This window comes from Odontesthes bonariensis, chromosome 14 (assembly GCF_027942865.1).
Source record: "Odontesthes bonariensis isolate fOdoBon6 chromosome 14, fOdoBon6.hap1, whole genome shotgun sequence".
Classification (NCBI taxonomy): domain Eukaryota; kingdom Metazoa; phylum Chordata; class Actinopteri; order Atheriniformes; family Atherinopsidae; genus Odontesthes; species Odontesthes bonariensis.
The window spans coordinates 18814298-18828298 of NC_134519.1; the positions used below are offsets into that span (position 1 = coordinate 18814298).

At 39.7% G+C, this 14001-nt stretch overlaps 1 protein-coding gene across 1 annotated transcript; it reads left to right on the plus strand.

Annotated features, from left to right (window-relative positions):
* The first annotated feature begins 1488 nt into the window (after nt 1-1488).
* Nucleotides 1489-9545, plus strand: dsc2l (desmocollin 2 like). Its single transcript, XM_075483320.1, has 16 exons — nt 1489-1802; nt 1936-2026; nt 2180-2388; nt 2479-2577; nt 2944-3093; nt 3368-3512; nt 3605-3759; nt 3886-4020; nt 4164-4349; nt 4502-4749; nt 4946-5088; nt 5642-5863; nt 7527-7748; nt 7999-8114; nt 8237-8560; nt 8888-9545. Exons 1-16 carry the CDS (start codon nt 1764-1766, stop codon nt 9083-9085), a joined length of 2682 nt encoding a protein of 893 aa, XP_075339435.1. The 5' UTR covers nt 1489-1763; the 3' UTR covers nt 9086-9545.
* Nucleotides 9546-14001: the final 4456 nt, after the last annotated feature.

The window sequence follows — 14001 nt, forward strand, 5'->3', positions numbered from 1 at the left end:
CAAACCTCCCCCATATTAGAGCTTTTGACTGACCAATAAACACGTGGGTTGAAATACAGGTGCAGCATTAATAAGGACACAATGGCGTTAGTTCCGCTCAATTAAAGTGTTAGTTACTAAGAAAACAGGGTGTAACAACTTTTAATTACAACATTTGATGGGTGTCACTACGTCTGTTTCAAAGGCACATGAATCAGCTCAAAAATGCATTAATCAGAATTCTGTAAAAATGACACCAATGAATATTGTGACTATTAGTGATGGAACATCTTCTGGCATTCATCCGAATGCCATAAGCAAGCTCTTTGTAGTCTGGATTCATAATAGCTGTCACTTTCATTAAATGTGGCACCTTGCAACACAGACGGTTTGCTTGCGTCATGCTGATGTAGTTGACACGCCCAGGTGACAACTAAAAGAACACCTACAATTACGCGGTGTGCTCACACTAAAGAAAGAAAAGAAAAATAACCACTGGCACAAGACGTACAGTTTAAAATCAGGAAGTTAATATATTTGTTTCCTATGAAGTTCATCATAAGGAGTCTTCCAGAAAAACGGCTCACCCCACTTCTTCAAACTGCACTTCTCCCTTGGGCTGTTATAAAATGTAATATGTATCAGTTGTGACTCATCTCTCCAAAGAATGACACAGGGGAGAGTTCAGGAGACAATGGTCACCCATAGTCTCCCAGTTAAATTAATCAGAAACGTACCGTAGTTAGGCTCTGTTAACACACTGAACCCTGAGTACAACGACAACAACCTTCTATTGTAGTTTGGGACCAACTCAAGAGGGGGATGTTTGCATTGCTGTGGGAGACTCCCACCTCCAAGCCTTTTAATTATGTCCACACCCATGACTCACAACAACACTGCCTTCCTGACTTTTTTCTCACCTTTCCTGTTGCTGCCCCACAGGCCCCGACTTCCCAAGGAACTCGTAAACAAGGCCTGCAAGTTGCGGTGGATTCATTTGGGACAAGCTTTATATGACACATGCCTTCACTTTTATCAGCAGTTTGCAGAGATAGCGAGTGCTTCCATGTGGGAGCACAGCCTCCCCCAGACCAGGCTTAATTCAGGCTCACATTCCTGTGGTGTTAAGTGATGAGCCAAATGCAGTTCTTACTGCCAGAATGCTGGTGTGGAGAGAGGAGGAGCAAGCAGGGGTCAACCTCTGTGCAGAGGACTTGTAAAATCAAGCAAACCAGTCATTTTTCTTGAGGTTATGAGAAAAATGCAAAACCGTATGCATTTTTGCCTACAGCTTGAAAATGAGCCCCTTTCAAACAGCACTGCTGCTACACCAAAGACTCGTTTTTAATACACTGTAATTGTTTCCAGCTTAATTTATTTTAGGGCAAAAACTTCTACTTTGGTTGGCACAAAACTTAGGCAATGTTTCCCCCTGCTGGCAAAAAAAAGAATAATATATATAAATAAAGTTGCATACTTTTTAGATTTGCCAAGCACTGAGATGTAGCCTCCAGTCAGCATGTGACAACACCCTATACGAAGGTGCTTTGCCTGCTGAGCTTCTTCTGAAGGATCGCTGGGTGTGTCTAGGTGTGTCTGTTGAACCACTGCCAGGGAGAAAAAACCAAGCCCTGTGCGCACAGTAGAAGAACTGGCGGTGAGAGGTGACGGATCAACAAGCGGCGAGATCGAGATCATCTGTCATTCTCTAAAGAAGAGAGCAACTTAGCGTGGGTTCTTCCTCTCTCGGACCGGGACAAAGTCCGTCAAGTTTTTATTGAAGAATGGCGAATGTGTTATTTTTTGCCATCTGCTCGGTGTTGGTAAGTCTTTAAAGTTTACGTTCTAGCTTTTGTCAGTCTAAGTTTTTTTTTTTTTAGTTTTGTTCTTCCTTTGAAGCGATACGCGAATAAAAAGCTGCCAAAAACAGACTGTAAGATGAACTTTGTCTTTCAGACCATTTCCCGAGTGGACTCGTGTTATATCCCACACTCTCTTTACGTGCTTGTGCCACAATCTATTCCGGTTGGATACCAAATCGCAAAAGGTACACCTTTGCGTATTTGTTCATCAACTCAACATGAAAACTTTGAATTCTTTGGCTGTAGGTCTACTGCTTGTATTTTTCTTGTCTGTAACGATTATTATTTGGATCTTTACTTTACCTCTTTCGTTGTTTTTTTTGTTTTTTGTTTTCCAGTTGAAGCAGCCGACTGTGACACTAAGTCATTGCGGTTAACTTTGAAGGACCCTACTTTTGCGGTGGAGAGTAATGGAGCGATAGTTACGCTGACTCCTGTGTCGGTGGCAGTAAGAGGGCGGACATTTTCTGTGACGGCGCAGGACAATAATGGACAGGAAAGTGAGATGGAAGTTCACCTTGTCCGCAATACAATGCAGGAGACGGATGTAAGGCAGCTGCACATTCCAGCGTCCTTAAAGAGATTTGTGGGCCTTTCTTTTTTGTTGCAAATTTCATGCCTTGTTTTCATGTCACAGCACAAAGGCCTCCTGAAGCGCTCCAAAAGACGCTGGAGTCCTCCACCGTTCAACATACTCGAGAACGAGAAAGGGCCTTTTCCAAGATACATTGACACGGTAATTTCCTTTTTGATAGGATACAAATGGCTTGTGAAAAATTCAAATCTACATGTTCCCTTTCCCACCTTCTTACATATGGTGTTTGATTCATTTCCAACTGATTGCATCAATGGTCATCTTCCGGTCAAGGGAAACTATACTTACCAAGACACAACTATATTTGACATGCATATGACATATGACATAACTTTCAACTAATACAGTGAATATTTTTTTTGGTTTTAATCTTGTAATCCATTTCAAAATAGTGCAAGCTAGAATATTTATATTTGATTCTATCTATCTATCTATCTATCTATCTATCTATCTATCTATCTATCTATCTATCTATCTATCTATCTATCTATCTATCTATCTATCTAGGTTGTATCAGATGCAGCATCAAAGCTCAAAGTATTTTATACCATCAGTGGACCTGCCGTTGACCAGCTTCAGTTGTTCAGAATGGAGTCTGACACTGGGAAGTTGAGTGTGTTAAAAGCAGTTGATCGTGAACAATATCCAAGCTTTATTGTGAGTATGAATAAAGGGATGCAAACAACAATTATTTACTCATATTAATTGTTTGTTATTTTTTTTATTCAATAATGACCAAATATTGCACACTTTATAAAGTATTTATAAAGTATGGCATACTTTATTCTATACATGTTTAAAGACAATTTGAAATTCTAATCTAACTGAAAATGAACTAAATGGCAAGAAATCTTTTACTCTCATTTGCATATTTATATGTTTGTTCTTAATTACTAATCTTATGATATCTTTTAATCTCTTGTCTTCGCAGTTAAAGGTCAGTGTTTTTGATGCAAATTCAGGTCAGATGGCAGACTTACCTTTGAACCTCGAAGTAATTGTCGATGATGAGAATGACAATGCTCCGGAATTCACAGACCAGCTACAGTTTACTGTGGCCGAGCAATGCAGCATAGGTGGGGAACAAGAAATGCAAAAACTTCAGTTCTGCTGTTACTCACTGCTCTACCGCAGTGCAGGTGCTCTAAGTTTTTGATTTCCACCATAGGGACGGTGGTGGGAAAGGTGATCGCCACTGACAGGGATGACCCGAAGACCACCCACGTTCAGATCAAGTACACCCTCGTGGATGGATTAGAGCGTTTTGCCATCCACCCAGAGACGGGTGTCATCACCACAGTCATCAACACTCTTGACAGAGAGGTGAGCCCTTTTATCACCGAGCTAGTGATTTCATTTGTTTACGTCCATGTGGCATACTGCCTCACATTTTCGGTTTTATCTTAACGTCTTTTTGTCTAAGTCGCTTTGCCTATTCTTCTTTTTAAGGTAAAAGATACACATATGGTGACTGTGATGATCAAGGATTTGAATGGTGCAGTAAATGGTCTGTATAATACAGCGACAGCGACGATTACCCTCAGCGATATCAACGACAACCCGCCGACTTTCACAAAAACATCTGTAAGTGCTTGGGCAAAAGAGAAAATAATAAAATAACAGGAAATACTGTTCACAATCAAGCATAACAGGGGCTGTTTGAGCTTATTTTCCTGTAAGCTTGGTTGCTATGGTAACACACACTTACTTTCATTTATTTTTTTCAGTATGAAGCCAGTATAAAAGAAAACGAAAGTGAAATGCTTATCCTCAGAATTCCTGTGGAAGATAAAGATTTGATAAACACACCCAACTGGAAATCCCAATTTGTCATCAAAACGGGAAATGAAAAAGGAAATTTCAGGATTGATACTGATAACAGAACAAACGAGGGGCTTCTGTATGTTGTCAAGGTGAGTCCCTTGTCTTATGCAAGATATTCATAAGTAGTATATATTGCCAATATTTAATAGGTTACGTTTGCTTTATTTGAGAAGTGAACTATGTGACAATGTAAAAGCGTTATTGCACAATGCACTTCTTTCACACCTCTTTGTTTCTCCAGCCCTTGGATTATGAGCAGAACGAAAAAGTAAAGCTTGAGATTTTAGCCCGCAATGAGGCGGAGCTTACTGGCACCACGGCTCAGTGGATGTCCATCCCTGTGGACGTCACTGTCACCAATGTTGATGAGGGTCCACAATTCAGCGCTCCTACTGTCCGCATCGGTGTCAAAGAGAACGTGCCAAATGGCACACTGATAGGAAGTTACACAGCTGTGGATCCTGAGACCAAAAGCAGCAACGGCATCAAGTAATTAATCTCTCTTAAATTAGGCTTTAATAAATGTTTCTCTCCTGTTGTGCAATTTGGCAACTACTGGTTACAACTGTAGCAAATCCTTAAGACCCTCACTCAAGTTTATTTTACTTTTATCAAACACTGGAGGGCAGCCTTTGATCACAGGACTGAATTTGCTGAATAATACAGCTTTTCCACTGTGTCTCAGGTATTACAAGATTCAAGACCCGGGTTCTTGGATCAGTGTCGACAGAAATACGGGGGAGCTGAGGGTCGCAAACACAATTGACAGAGAGTCCCATTTGGTCACGGATGGAATTTATAACGTCACCATGAAAGCCGTTGATACCAGTAAGTTGCTTCTTAACGCTGCTTAATCTGTGACTAACCCATGTAGTTCATCCTGAAAATACCAAGCTCAAGCATATGCTGCTTTTCTGTAGTTGTGCTGAAACGTATCCGCCTTTTAAGATGTCAAAGCCTTCAATTCTGTGCTGCTGTCTAATTATTAACCGGATGGAAATTTGCTGTGTTTGCGGTACATGTATAGTATGTTAGTTACATAATCAGAAACCATGTTTGTCACTGTCTTCTCTTTTGTTGTTGGCGGTATAACAGCCAAAGGTTAATAAGAATCCCAGCCCCACCCTGTACCTGTCTGAACACACTATCTGTTTCACCTGCCACCTGTGTGATTACTCATGTACAGTGACTCATATTTATCCCGTGTAAAATCTGGATCATATCTCCGTGCTCTTAGAATTTAGATTTTTTTGTTTTTTGTAGAAAACTAGCACCCACATGAATACAGTAAAAAAAAGAAAGAAAGAAAAAAGTTTGTTTTAAATGCTGGCATGCCCATGTTTGTCCTGTTTGAAACCAATGTAATACCGCTGAATTTCAGGCGGCAAGACGGGAACCGGAACGGTCATCCTTGTGATAGAGGATCTCAACGACAACAAACCAACGATCCCCTCTGAGCTGGTGTTGTGTGAAGATAATGCAAAACAGCTTGGCTCTCTGGTTGTTGTAGCTGAAGACAACGACTCGAGTCCATACTCTTACCCGTTCACCTTTAGCATGCCGCCTGACCATGATGGGCAATGGTCTGTGAAGCAACTCAATGGTAGGTGAAATATTATCAGAATACTGTCAAATATTGTCTTTTAATCAAATATGTGTTTGTTTTTACAATTGTTGTTTTTGACGGTGGCAACGTGAAAGCAGATTTAAATGTTCTTTTTTAAATACCAACACGGAAACCACGATTCAGCCCTGATTCACGCTTGTATAACATATTGATCTAAACAGCCTCATCCAACTTTTACAGGCTCTGACAGGTTTTTTAAGAAAAAAAAGCACAGCAGTAAACCTGACAACTGAAAACGCAACAGGCAGTCTTACGGTCATCATAGGACCCTAGTAGGAAATTTTTTTATATGAATTTTTTATATGATTTTAATTATTATGATTTTAATTATATGTAATTAATACTTAATTACACTTTTTTTAAAAATTTTTTTACACAAATGCAAAACAGTATTTTTTTATACTGTTCCATATGAAAATAAAAAAAAATCCCTGCTTGTCCCTCTCATGTGAGCAGTTACTCTGGTCTCACGCAAAATCTTAGCTGGAACAACCTATAGAGTTTTCTGGTTCCAACGCCACGTTTTTTGGTAGCTTCTGCTCAAAGTCATGAATGTCTTGTTCCAGTAGCTCACTTCTCATCAGTGTGTCTTGGCCTGACAGAGAACTTGTTAATGCAGGTGACATATCAGCTGCCATGGCTTTAGTTTTATGTCTCCTCGCTAATGACAGTTCTGAGGTGCGAAGCTGGAGGCTTTGCAGTGCTGACAATGCCTTTAAAGAGCAGAATAACACATTTTTAAAAAAAATATCTTTAATACTGGTGAGGCCACACAATGCAACGTATATGGATATTAGTTGAGTGATATGTTATGCTGCTCTTTTTTTTTCACACAAATTGAAACACTATCCTGAGGTTTTAAAAAAACCGACATATTTTGGTCAAAATGTGACAGAAACATTTAAACTTCTCCTTTTTAAAACCATGATTTTACTGCTCCATTCCTTCAGACTTAATTAAGGGTGTCGAGTGAGCTATTCAACTCCACCCTGTGGGGTGTGCCTTAACTATGTTTCGTCCAACAGCTTTGAGCTACAGCTGAAGCAGAACTTGTATACAAGCTGCACTTTATAACTTTTGAATCATTTGAGAGTGCAACAGTACCTGACCTGACAGCTGATACCAGCACATACAACAAACCGGGTTAAATCTCAGTTAAAAAAAAAGGTAAAAACAAAAAAAAACACCAATTTGAAGTAGTAAACACTAAACAAACTACAGGTAGAACATTACTAGCTCATTTGTTTTTGTTTAAGTTCACCACTGGTTGCTGATGACAGTTTCCTGTTAATAGCAAAGCAAGTTCCGGAATTTTTTAACATGTCGCTTCTCAGAGTCGCTTCTTAACCTGAAGTTGGGAGCAGATAAAGATAATGAGGCTGGACAACGAAACTCTAAGCGATGAGTCGTGGCATGACTTTTTTCCTGCAAGTCTGAACGGCTCACTGAACGATGCATTTCAGACCTATGGTGCCCCATTTACATTTTGATGCTGTTTTTGATTAGCAATACATCTTTGGCTGAATTACACGCAAAAGTCATTTCAGATGTCCTGAATCAGTACATTTGAATTGAAGCATTTCCCACGGTAATTTAGAGTCCTTTTTCAAAATCAAATTTCTATTTTTTTTTTCTGTAGACACGGCCGCAACGTTGCATCAGGTAAAGGAGCTTCGTAGAGGGATACACAAAGTCCCCCTAATCGTCAGAGATATGCAGGGCAATGGTGAAACACAGACGGCTACAGTGAGAATCTGCAAATGCAAGAATGGAGTCTGCTTGGCCGATCAAAAATCCGTGGAATTAGGGCCGATGGGTATACTGGCTTTGCTGTTGCCTCTGGCCCTCCTCCTTTTGCTCGGTGAGTCTCTTGGAGCTATCGTCTTTCCAGCAGAGTAATGCAGACTTCCACTGTGTATGGAAGCCTTTTGGGGGTCTAGCATCTGTATAAAAAGCAGTAAAGATGATATTGGGAGCTGAGTAGTGATAGATGCAATAGTATGGTACAATGTATCATTTTGTTATTTTCACTCTTGGGATGCCTACCACACAATTGAGTACTGTATACTCGTTGTATACTTATTTCTCACATATCTGCTTTGTTATTGCAGGTTTACTTTTGGCATTTTTCTGCATGACAAAACCAGACACTTTAGAAATTGACGAAATGGGATACGGTGGTGGAGTCCTGCTCCCCTCAAACACAGAGGGCCCAGGGGACGAAGTGGTGAGGACATTGTCATAAAAGCACTATCTGGGCTTACCTTATAAAGAAAACTTACTGTCATCTTAACTTTTTACCAACCCTTTGCTTCAAATATTTGAATGTTTCTCTTGTTTTCCCCTCAGGATGTTAATCTCGTCAAAATTCCCATCGTGGGCACTGAGCAAGCCATAAAGGGCCCTGTGAAGGGTTCTCTGGTGAATGTGGGGTGGCCGGGAAACCAGAGCTCGAGCACATTCGGAGGCCACAGCGTACATGAAAATGGAATTTACCAGCATGGCATTTCCACTACTAACATGCAAGAATTCTCCTCCGGCCAGTATGAACATCAGCAGCTTAATCATTTGGGTGGAAGTCAGCTTCAGGGGATGGGCCTTGACCACAAATACCTCACCCAGAACTCCACTAATCATCACACCTGGCAAACAAATAGCATCTATTTAAAACAGGTAATGTTATTGCATGTGTTTTTGAGAATATGTCAAGAAGTTACATGCACCTTTTACTCTCTGAGGTTTGACCACTTCTGCATTATCAGTTGGAGCTAAAGAAACTCCAGTGTTTTATATAATCTTGTTCCATAAGCCAGGATAGTATCCTTTGCAAGCTTTAATATTTCTTAACTCCTCGGTGAGAAATGTTATTTCTGAGTTGTTTGTTCGCTTTGTAATATCTGACTGCCAGTCATATCCTGAGCTCTACCTGTATCTCCCCTCTCATCGCCCGGGCTTAGTCCACACGGATTAATAACAAACTCCCTCTCTTTTGTCTTACAGAAGCTGAAAAGTCTGCAAACAGAAGGGGATGGACGTTATGCGGATGACATCATTCACTCCTACGGTTATGAAGGGGTGGGCTCTGTTGCTGGCTCCGTGGGATGCTGCAGCGATCATGGAGACAACGATAACCTCGACTTTCTGAACACACTTGACCCAAAGTTCAAATCCCTTGCAGCCGTCTGCAGAAAGTCGTGAACAAAGATACTCATCAATGTTAGGGTTACTTTCCCCTGTACAGAATGTAGAGGCATGGCGCCTGAATGCTTTGTATGTCCCTGATCATGAATGACGAAAGAAGTAACCAAGTGTGTTTGTGTGTGTGTGTGTGTGTGTGTGTGTGTGTGTGTGTGCCTTGCTTTTTGGAGATTTATTTTTTGGTAGAAGTCTTTTGCACTGAAAACTAAGCGATGCCGTTAGTTGTACATAATTTGCTTTATGCATTCCTAAGTGTTAACATGGTATTTGCCTTGGGAGCCTGGGTTTTTGGGGCTGCAAGGTTTTATATTAGTTTAAAACAATGCTTGGTATTTTGTTTTTTAGAAATCATCTATATCTACAGTAAAGGTATGTTTTGCAATTGTGTGGCAGATTTTGTCTGTTAACTTTCATAGATTTTTCTTTATACTTTGAGAATAAAATAAAGACAATGATACAACTGGCTTTTTTTGGTGATTTTCCACCGCAAGTGTTCTGGTGTGGTATGATAGTTATCTTCCAACTGAACTACCCTGGAATGTGTTTGCAGTGAACTGGGCGTAGTTTCAATCTGGTATCTATGAGGTTATTGCGACATTTGACATGACAGCGATGTGAAAGTCAGCTCAAGGGCGTGAATGGGAGCGGTGTGGTGTGACACTGCCCCCCACTGTCTGAATGCAAGACTGTCCTATCATAGAAAAAACAGACACTTCAACAAAATGCCCATAAATGTGTTCATCGAAAAGGATCTGATATCATAAGGGTTTTACAAGTTGTAAAAATGCACGGATATCAAGGAATAATGATGAAGTTTTCTCATAGGTGTAGTTTTGAATTAGTTTAATTTAGAGGAACAATAAATGAGAATATTTTTAAGCACATTTTATTGACGGTTAGGATATTAAGGAAACAAAAGGCTGGGCCTCCAAGCTGTAAAAGTAACAGGCTTTGCTCCGCAGAAAGAGAGAGCAGAATCTCCAAGCTGAAACAAGTGCCCATTGTACTCTGTCTGTGTGTGTGGTTTGGTGAATGATTTACTCGATGTGGCACTTTGAGCCGCTCACTGTTAAAACTCAGACAAACCACACACCAACAAGCTAATATTTACCTCCAGTTTATTTTTCTTTCTTACACATACAGTGTTGTGCTTTCTCCCACAAAGTTTCAAAAGGTATAAAAAGTGTGACATGCTTTTTATTTTATTAACAGTTTAATTGCATTGTCAGACCAAATCCACCAGAAACAGGAAGTGAACAGTATGCTGTTTTCCAGATAAAGTATATGTCCAGCTTTATTAACTTTCACTGAACTATTACCATAGTTGGTGCTATTTTCTTGATAACAAACTGGCCCATGTGCTTAATTATTCACAGACATACATAATCAAAGACAAAACAACAAACATATTGGAAATAATTTAGAACCCCTTTGAGACCTTGAGCTTCTTGCACTTTGGTTTACTGATGGATCAAATTTTAAAAAGGAAAAAGCAAATTAAAAGAAAAAAAAAGCATATTGTAACACTTTATTGATGCCAAGCAAATCATGCACCAGTGTGACCCCATCTGAAGCTGAGGCTGGAAATACAGTCCAGAAAGGACCATCTGTCATGTGATTGTGATTATGAGTGTCGAACATGAGAGCATAGCAGAGGGGGGGGGGGGGGGGGGGGGGAAGAGGAAATTCCTTCCTGTCTCTCAGGATCAAATACTGGAATCTTGTTAAAATACAACAATGTTATCAGCACAGATTTTAGCTGAAATTTCCACAGGGTCCAATGAGACTTTTGAAAAGTCACTGAACACAAAATGATGAAAATGAGCCGTTACTACAAATATGTAAAGACGGTACTCTAAGCACAAGACAGCAGCTGTGTTACCCCTGTTTGCCGATGAACAGTCTTCTTTTTCTCATTTAATTGCTTTTTTTGATCAATTGGTCTTGTGAAAGCTTGAAATAGAAAGCTGCAACATTTCTTGTTTGATTCTTGATAAACACAAGCATTAGGCTAGATGTTAGCAATGTAGTACAGTTGGCACTGGGACTTGGGAATGAAAGTTACTTGAACAGCAAAATCGTTTGACACAGTTTATTTATAGATGCTCACTGCTGAGTGAGTGTGAAATATATCACATTAGTTCAAACTGAGAACCAGGGTGGAGAGAGTTTAACATGGCAGTTGCAGATTTTACAGAATACCTTCCTCTGCTTCACTCTTCTTCCCAGTGAACTACATTGCCAAACACTCTCATATAAGAACGTAGCTAAATCATTAAAAAGAGACATTTGTGAAACCCACTGAACAAAACAGCAGCTACGGAAGCTGCATGACAAAAATACCCTAGCAGTATTTAAAATGAGAACAAACAAGAATTCCAATTTTTTTTTGGGGGGGGGGGGTTCGAAATGCATCCCTGCTTTAATAACAGTAAAGTAATGGCACTGATAAGCAACATAATTTGATAGACCACTTTGTATGTCCACACTTATCAGAGCTGCTTGAGCCATCACTTCAAGTCACTTCTGTAAAGATGCAATTAATTCTAAGGCAGTAGCGTGAAATTAATTTATTGCTTGTAATTAGTTTTTGTCATACTGTGAAAACAATCTCTCCAGATAGGGTGTACTCAACCTCCACCAGAGAGTCTGAGGACACTTGGCTCCATCTGAGCTCAATATGGAGAAGTGCCTACAGCTGCCAAGAGCGCAGAAACGTCTTAACCCCCTGTTGACTTTGGACTCAAGATTTATCATTTTAAGTTGCACATGCAACATATTTCATATGCATTCCTATAAATGCATATGACAATGTCATTTTCCCATGGTGTGCCAGGGGAAAGCACAAACCAGGTCAAGTAGATATGGAACTTAGGTTGCTTTGTGAATAATTAAATCAGTCATTGTGCAGGGTGGCTGCATGCAAGATGACTTATTCAAATTTCTGCGAAGTGCTCGTGAAAGAGACTGCAATTATGTATTGTTTCAAGCAACTCTCATGTATGATTCAGTTGCACTTTCTTTGTGGAAGGCTCTTAAGATGTTATTACTTTGACGGACAGTAGGTGTCACACTTACTCTCTCATTTGAGTTTAACACATGCTGAGAAGGTGGCTGTGGGGAATATTTATAGAAGGTGGCGGATTTCAGAGAAGACACTTCACTGTCAGTCACACATGTAACCAAACGCCTGAAATCACTTCAATTAGGCTGTGAAGTCACAACAGTACAATTAAAGTGAAGTGACAAATCGTGGCAGGAAAACTCACCTCCAATTGATGTCACACAATTATCACATGCTCTTAGTCCTCTTCAATCATATTTGGTGTCACAAGATCTGAACAAGATTAGGGTTCTCATTCGCTTGTGTAATCTTCACGGCTAAAATGAACTGTGATGGTGTACCACACAATGGACACAACTCACAAGAATATGGTTTAAAGCGCATCATTTTTAATAGCTGAAATATTTAACCAAATAGAATATTTACGTGTAACATACATTCAAATAACCCTTATCACACTCTACCTGGACTATAGTATGCTTTCATCATTCTTATGCAAGAGCATTTTATTTTCAGCAGGCAAATTTATTATCCAACATGAACACTGTATGGTCAATCTGGTAACCACATCCACAGATGCATTATAAAACAAACTTAAAGAGATACAACGCAACCAGTTGGAGATCTAATTTTTGTTGTGCACCTGTGCATTTGGCAGCAGCTTTGCATCAGTCTAATCTGTTTGTGGTTGTTCTGCACCACATTTAGTCATTTTTGTTACAGTTCGGTGGTGGTGGAGAGAAAACCGAACAGCAGACCAGAGGCTGATGGAAACTTAACTGGCGACTTTATTCAAACAAACAAAGTGCAACCAAGCTGGAAAACCGGAAACTAAACTAATGAAAAACCAACTGAATCACAGGATAACTAGAAGACATGAACCAGACTGCGTTTAAGGATCTGACAATTACTGAAACGTACCAAGGAGCATAAAGACTGTGGGGGAACTGATGAGTGGGTGACTGCTGCTGTGACAGATTGAAATCAGGCGAGTGTGGAACTGAAGATCAAGCAGGGGAACTGCTGGTGAGAATGTGGAACAGAGTAAAGTATAAACTAAACTGACACAAGTGCAGAACTGATGCAAGACTAAACTAAGACTACAGACAAAGGCAAGAACAACCAAAAAGGCAACAATAAGATGGACTATATACAAGAAGGCAAACCAAGATTAGACTGAAAACAGAGAATAAGCCCTAATTAAAAAACAATAACTTAAAACACAAAGAACCCAAACAAGAAAACAGAATCAAACAGAACACAGAAAAACCAAGACAAGGAAATCAAGTAAACAATTAATATTTTACAGTAAAGTACAGTTTATGTATAATTTGTTACATTTGTTTCTGCAGCCCTTTTGTATTGTTTTTTCTCTTTGTTTTGTTTCTTGCATGTCTAGCATCCCTTTGTAGTCATTTTATGTCCTTTTTTGCCATTTTGTCTTTTCAAGTCTCTGCCTTTCATACAGCTTCATTGACATGCCTTCTGTGTCCATTGTGTTTATTTTTTGTATCTCTTGTTGCAATTTATAATTCATACATTTCGCCCGGGGATAGGACCAGGGGGCCCTTGACTCCTTTGGCTGCTTAGCCTGTGCCCTACAGACACACACATTCTTTCCATGACCTTATCAGTCATAATTGAGAAACCGTAAGAAAAAATTTGACAGGTATAATACATTATTTAATATCTGTCCATTTTACTGTCATTATAACTACGTCTGAAGTACCATTTGACAGAATGCCCTGCACTCTCAAGCATTTCTCAAAACAGTCATGCAGGGACTTAGATGAACTGTTAGGTTGATTGTAAGCATCCACACTTCACATTAATTAGATGGATCTGTTAAGCA

Bases quoted from the DNA above. Each gene is read 5' to 3' on its own strand.
- dsc2l (XM_075483320.1), top strand. From the start codon at position 1,764: ATGGCGAATGTGTTATTTTTTGCCATCTGCTCGGTGTTG. The intron at 2,389-2,478 runs GTAAGGCAGCTG...TTCATGTCACAG, and splicing joins ATACAATGCAGGAGACGGAT to CACAAAGGCCTCCTGAAGCG. The intron at 8,115-8,236 runs GTGAGGACATTG...TTTTCCCCTCAG, and splicing joins AGGGCCCAGGGGACGAAGTG to GATGTTAATCTCGTCAAAAT.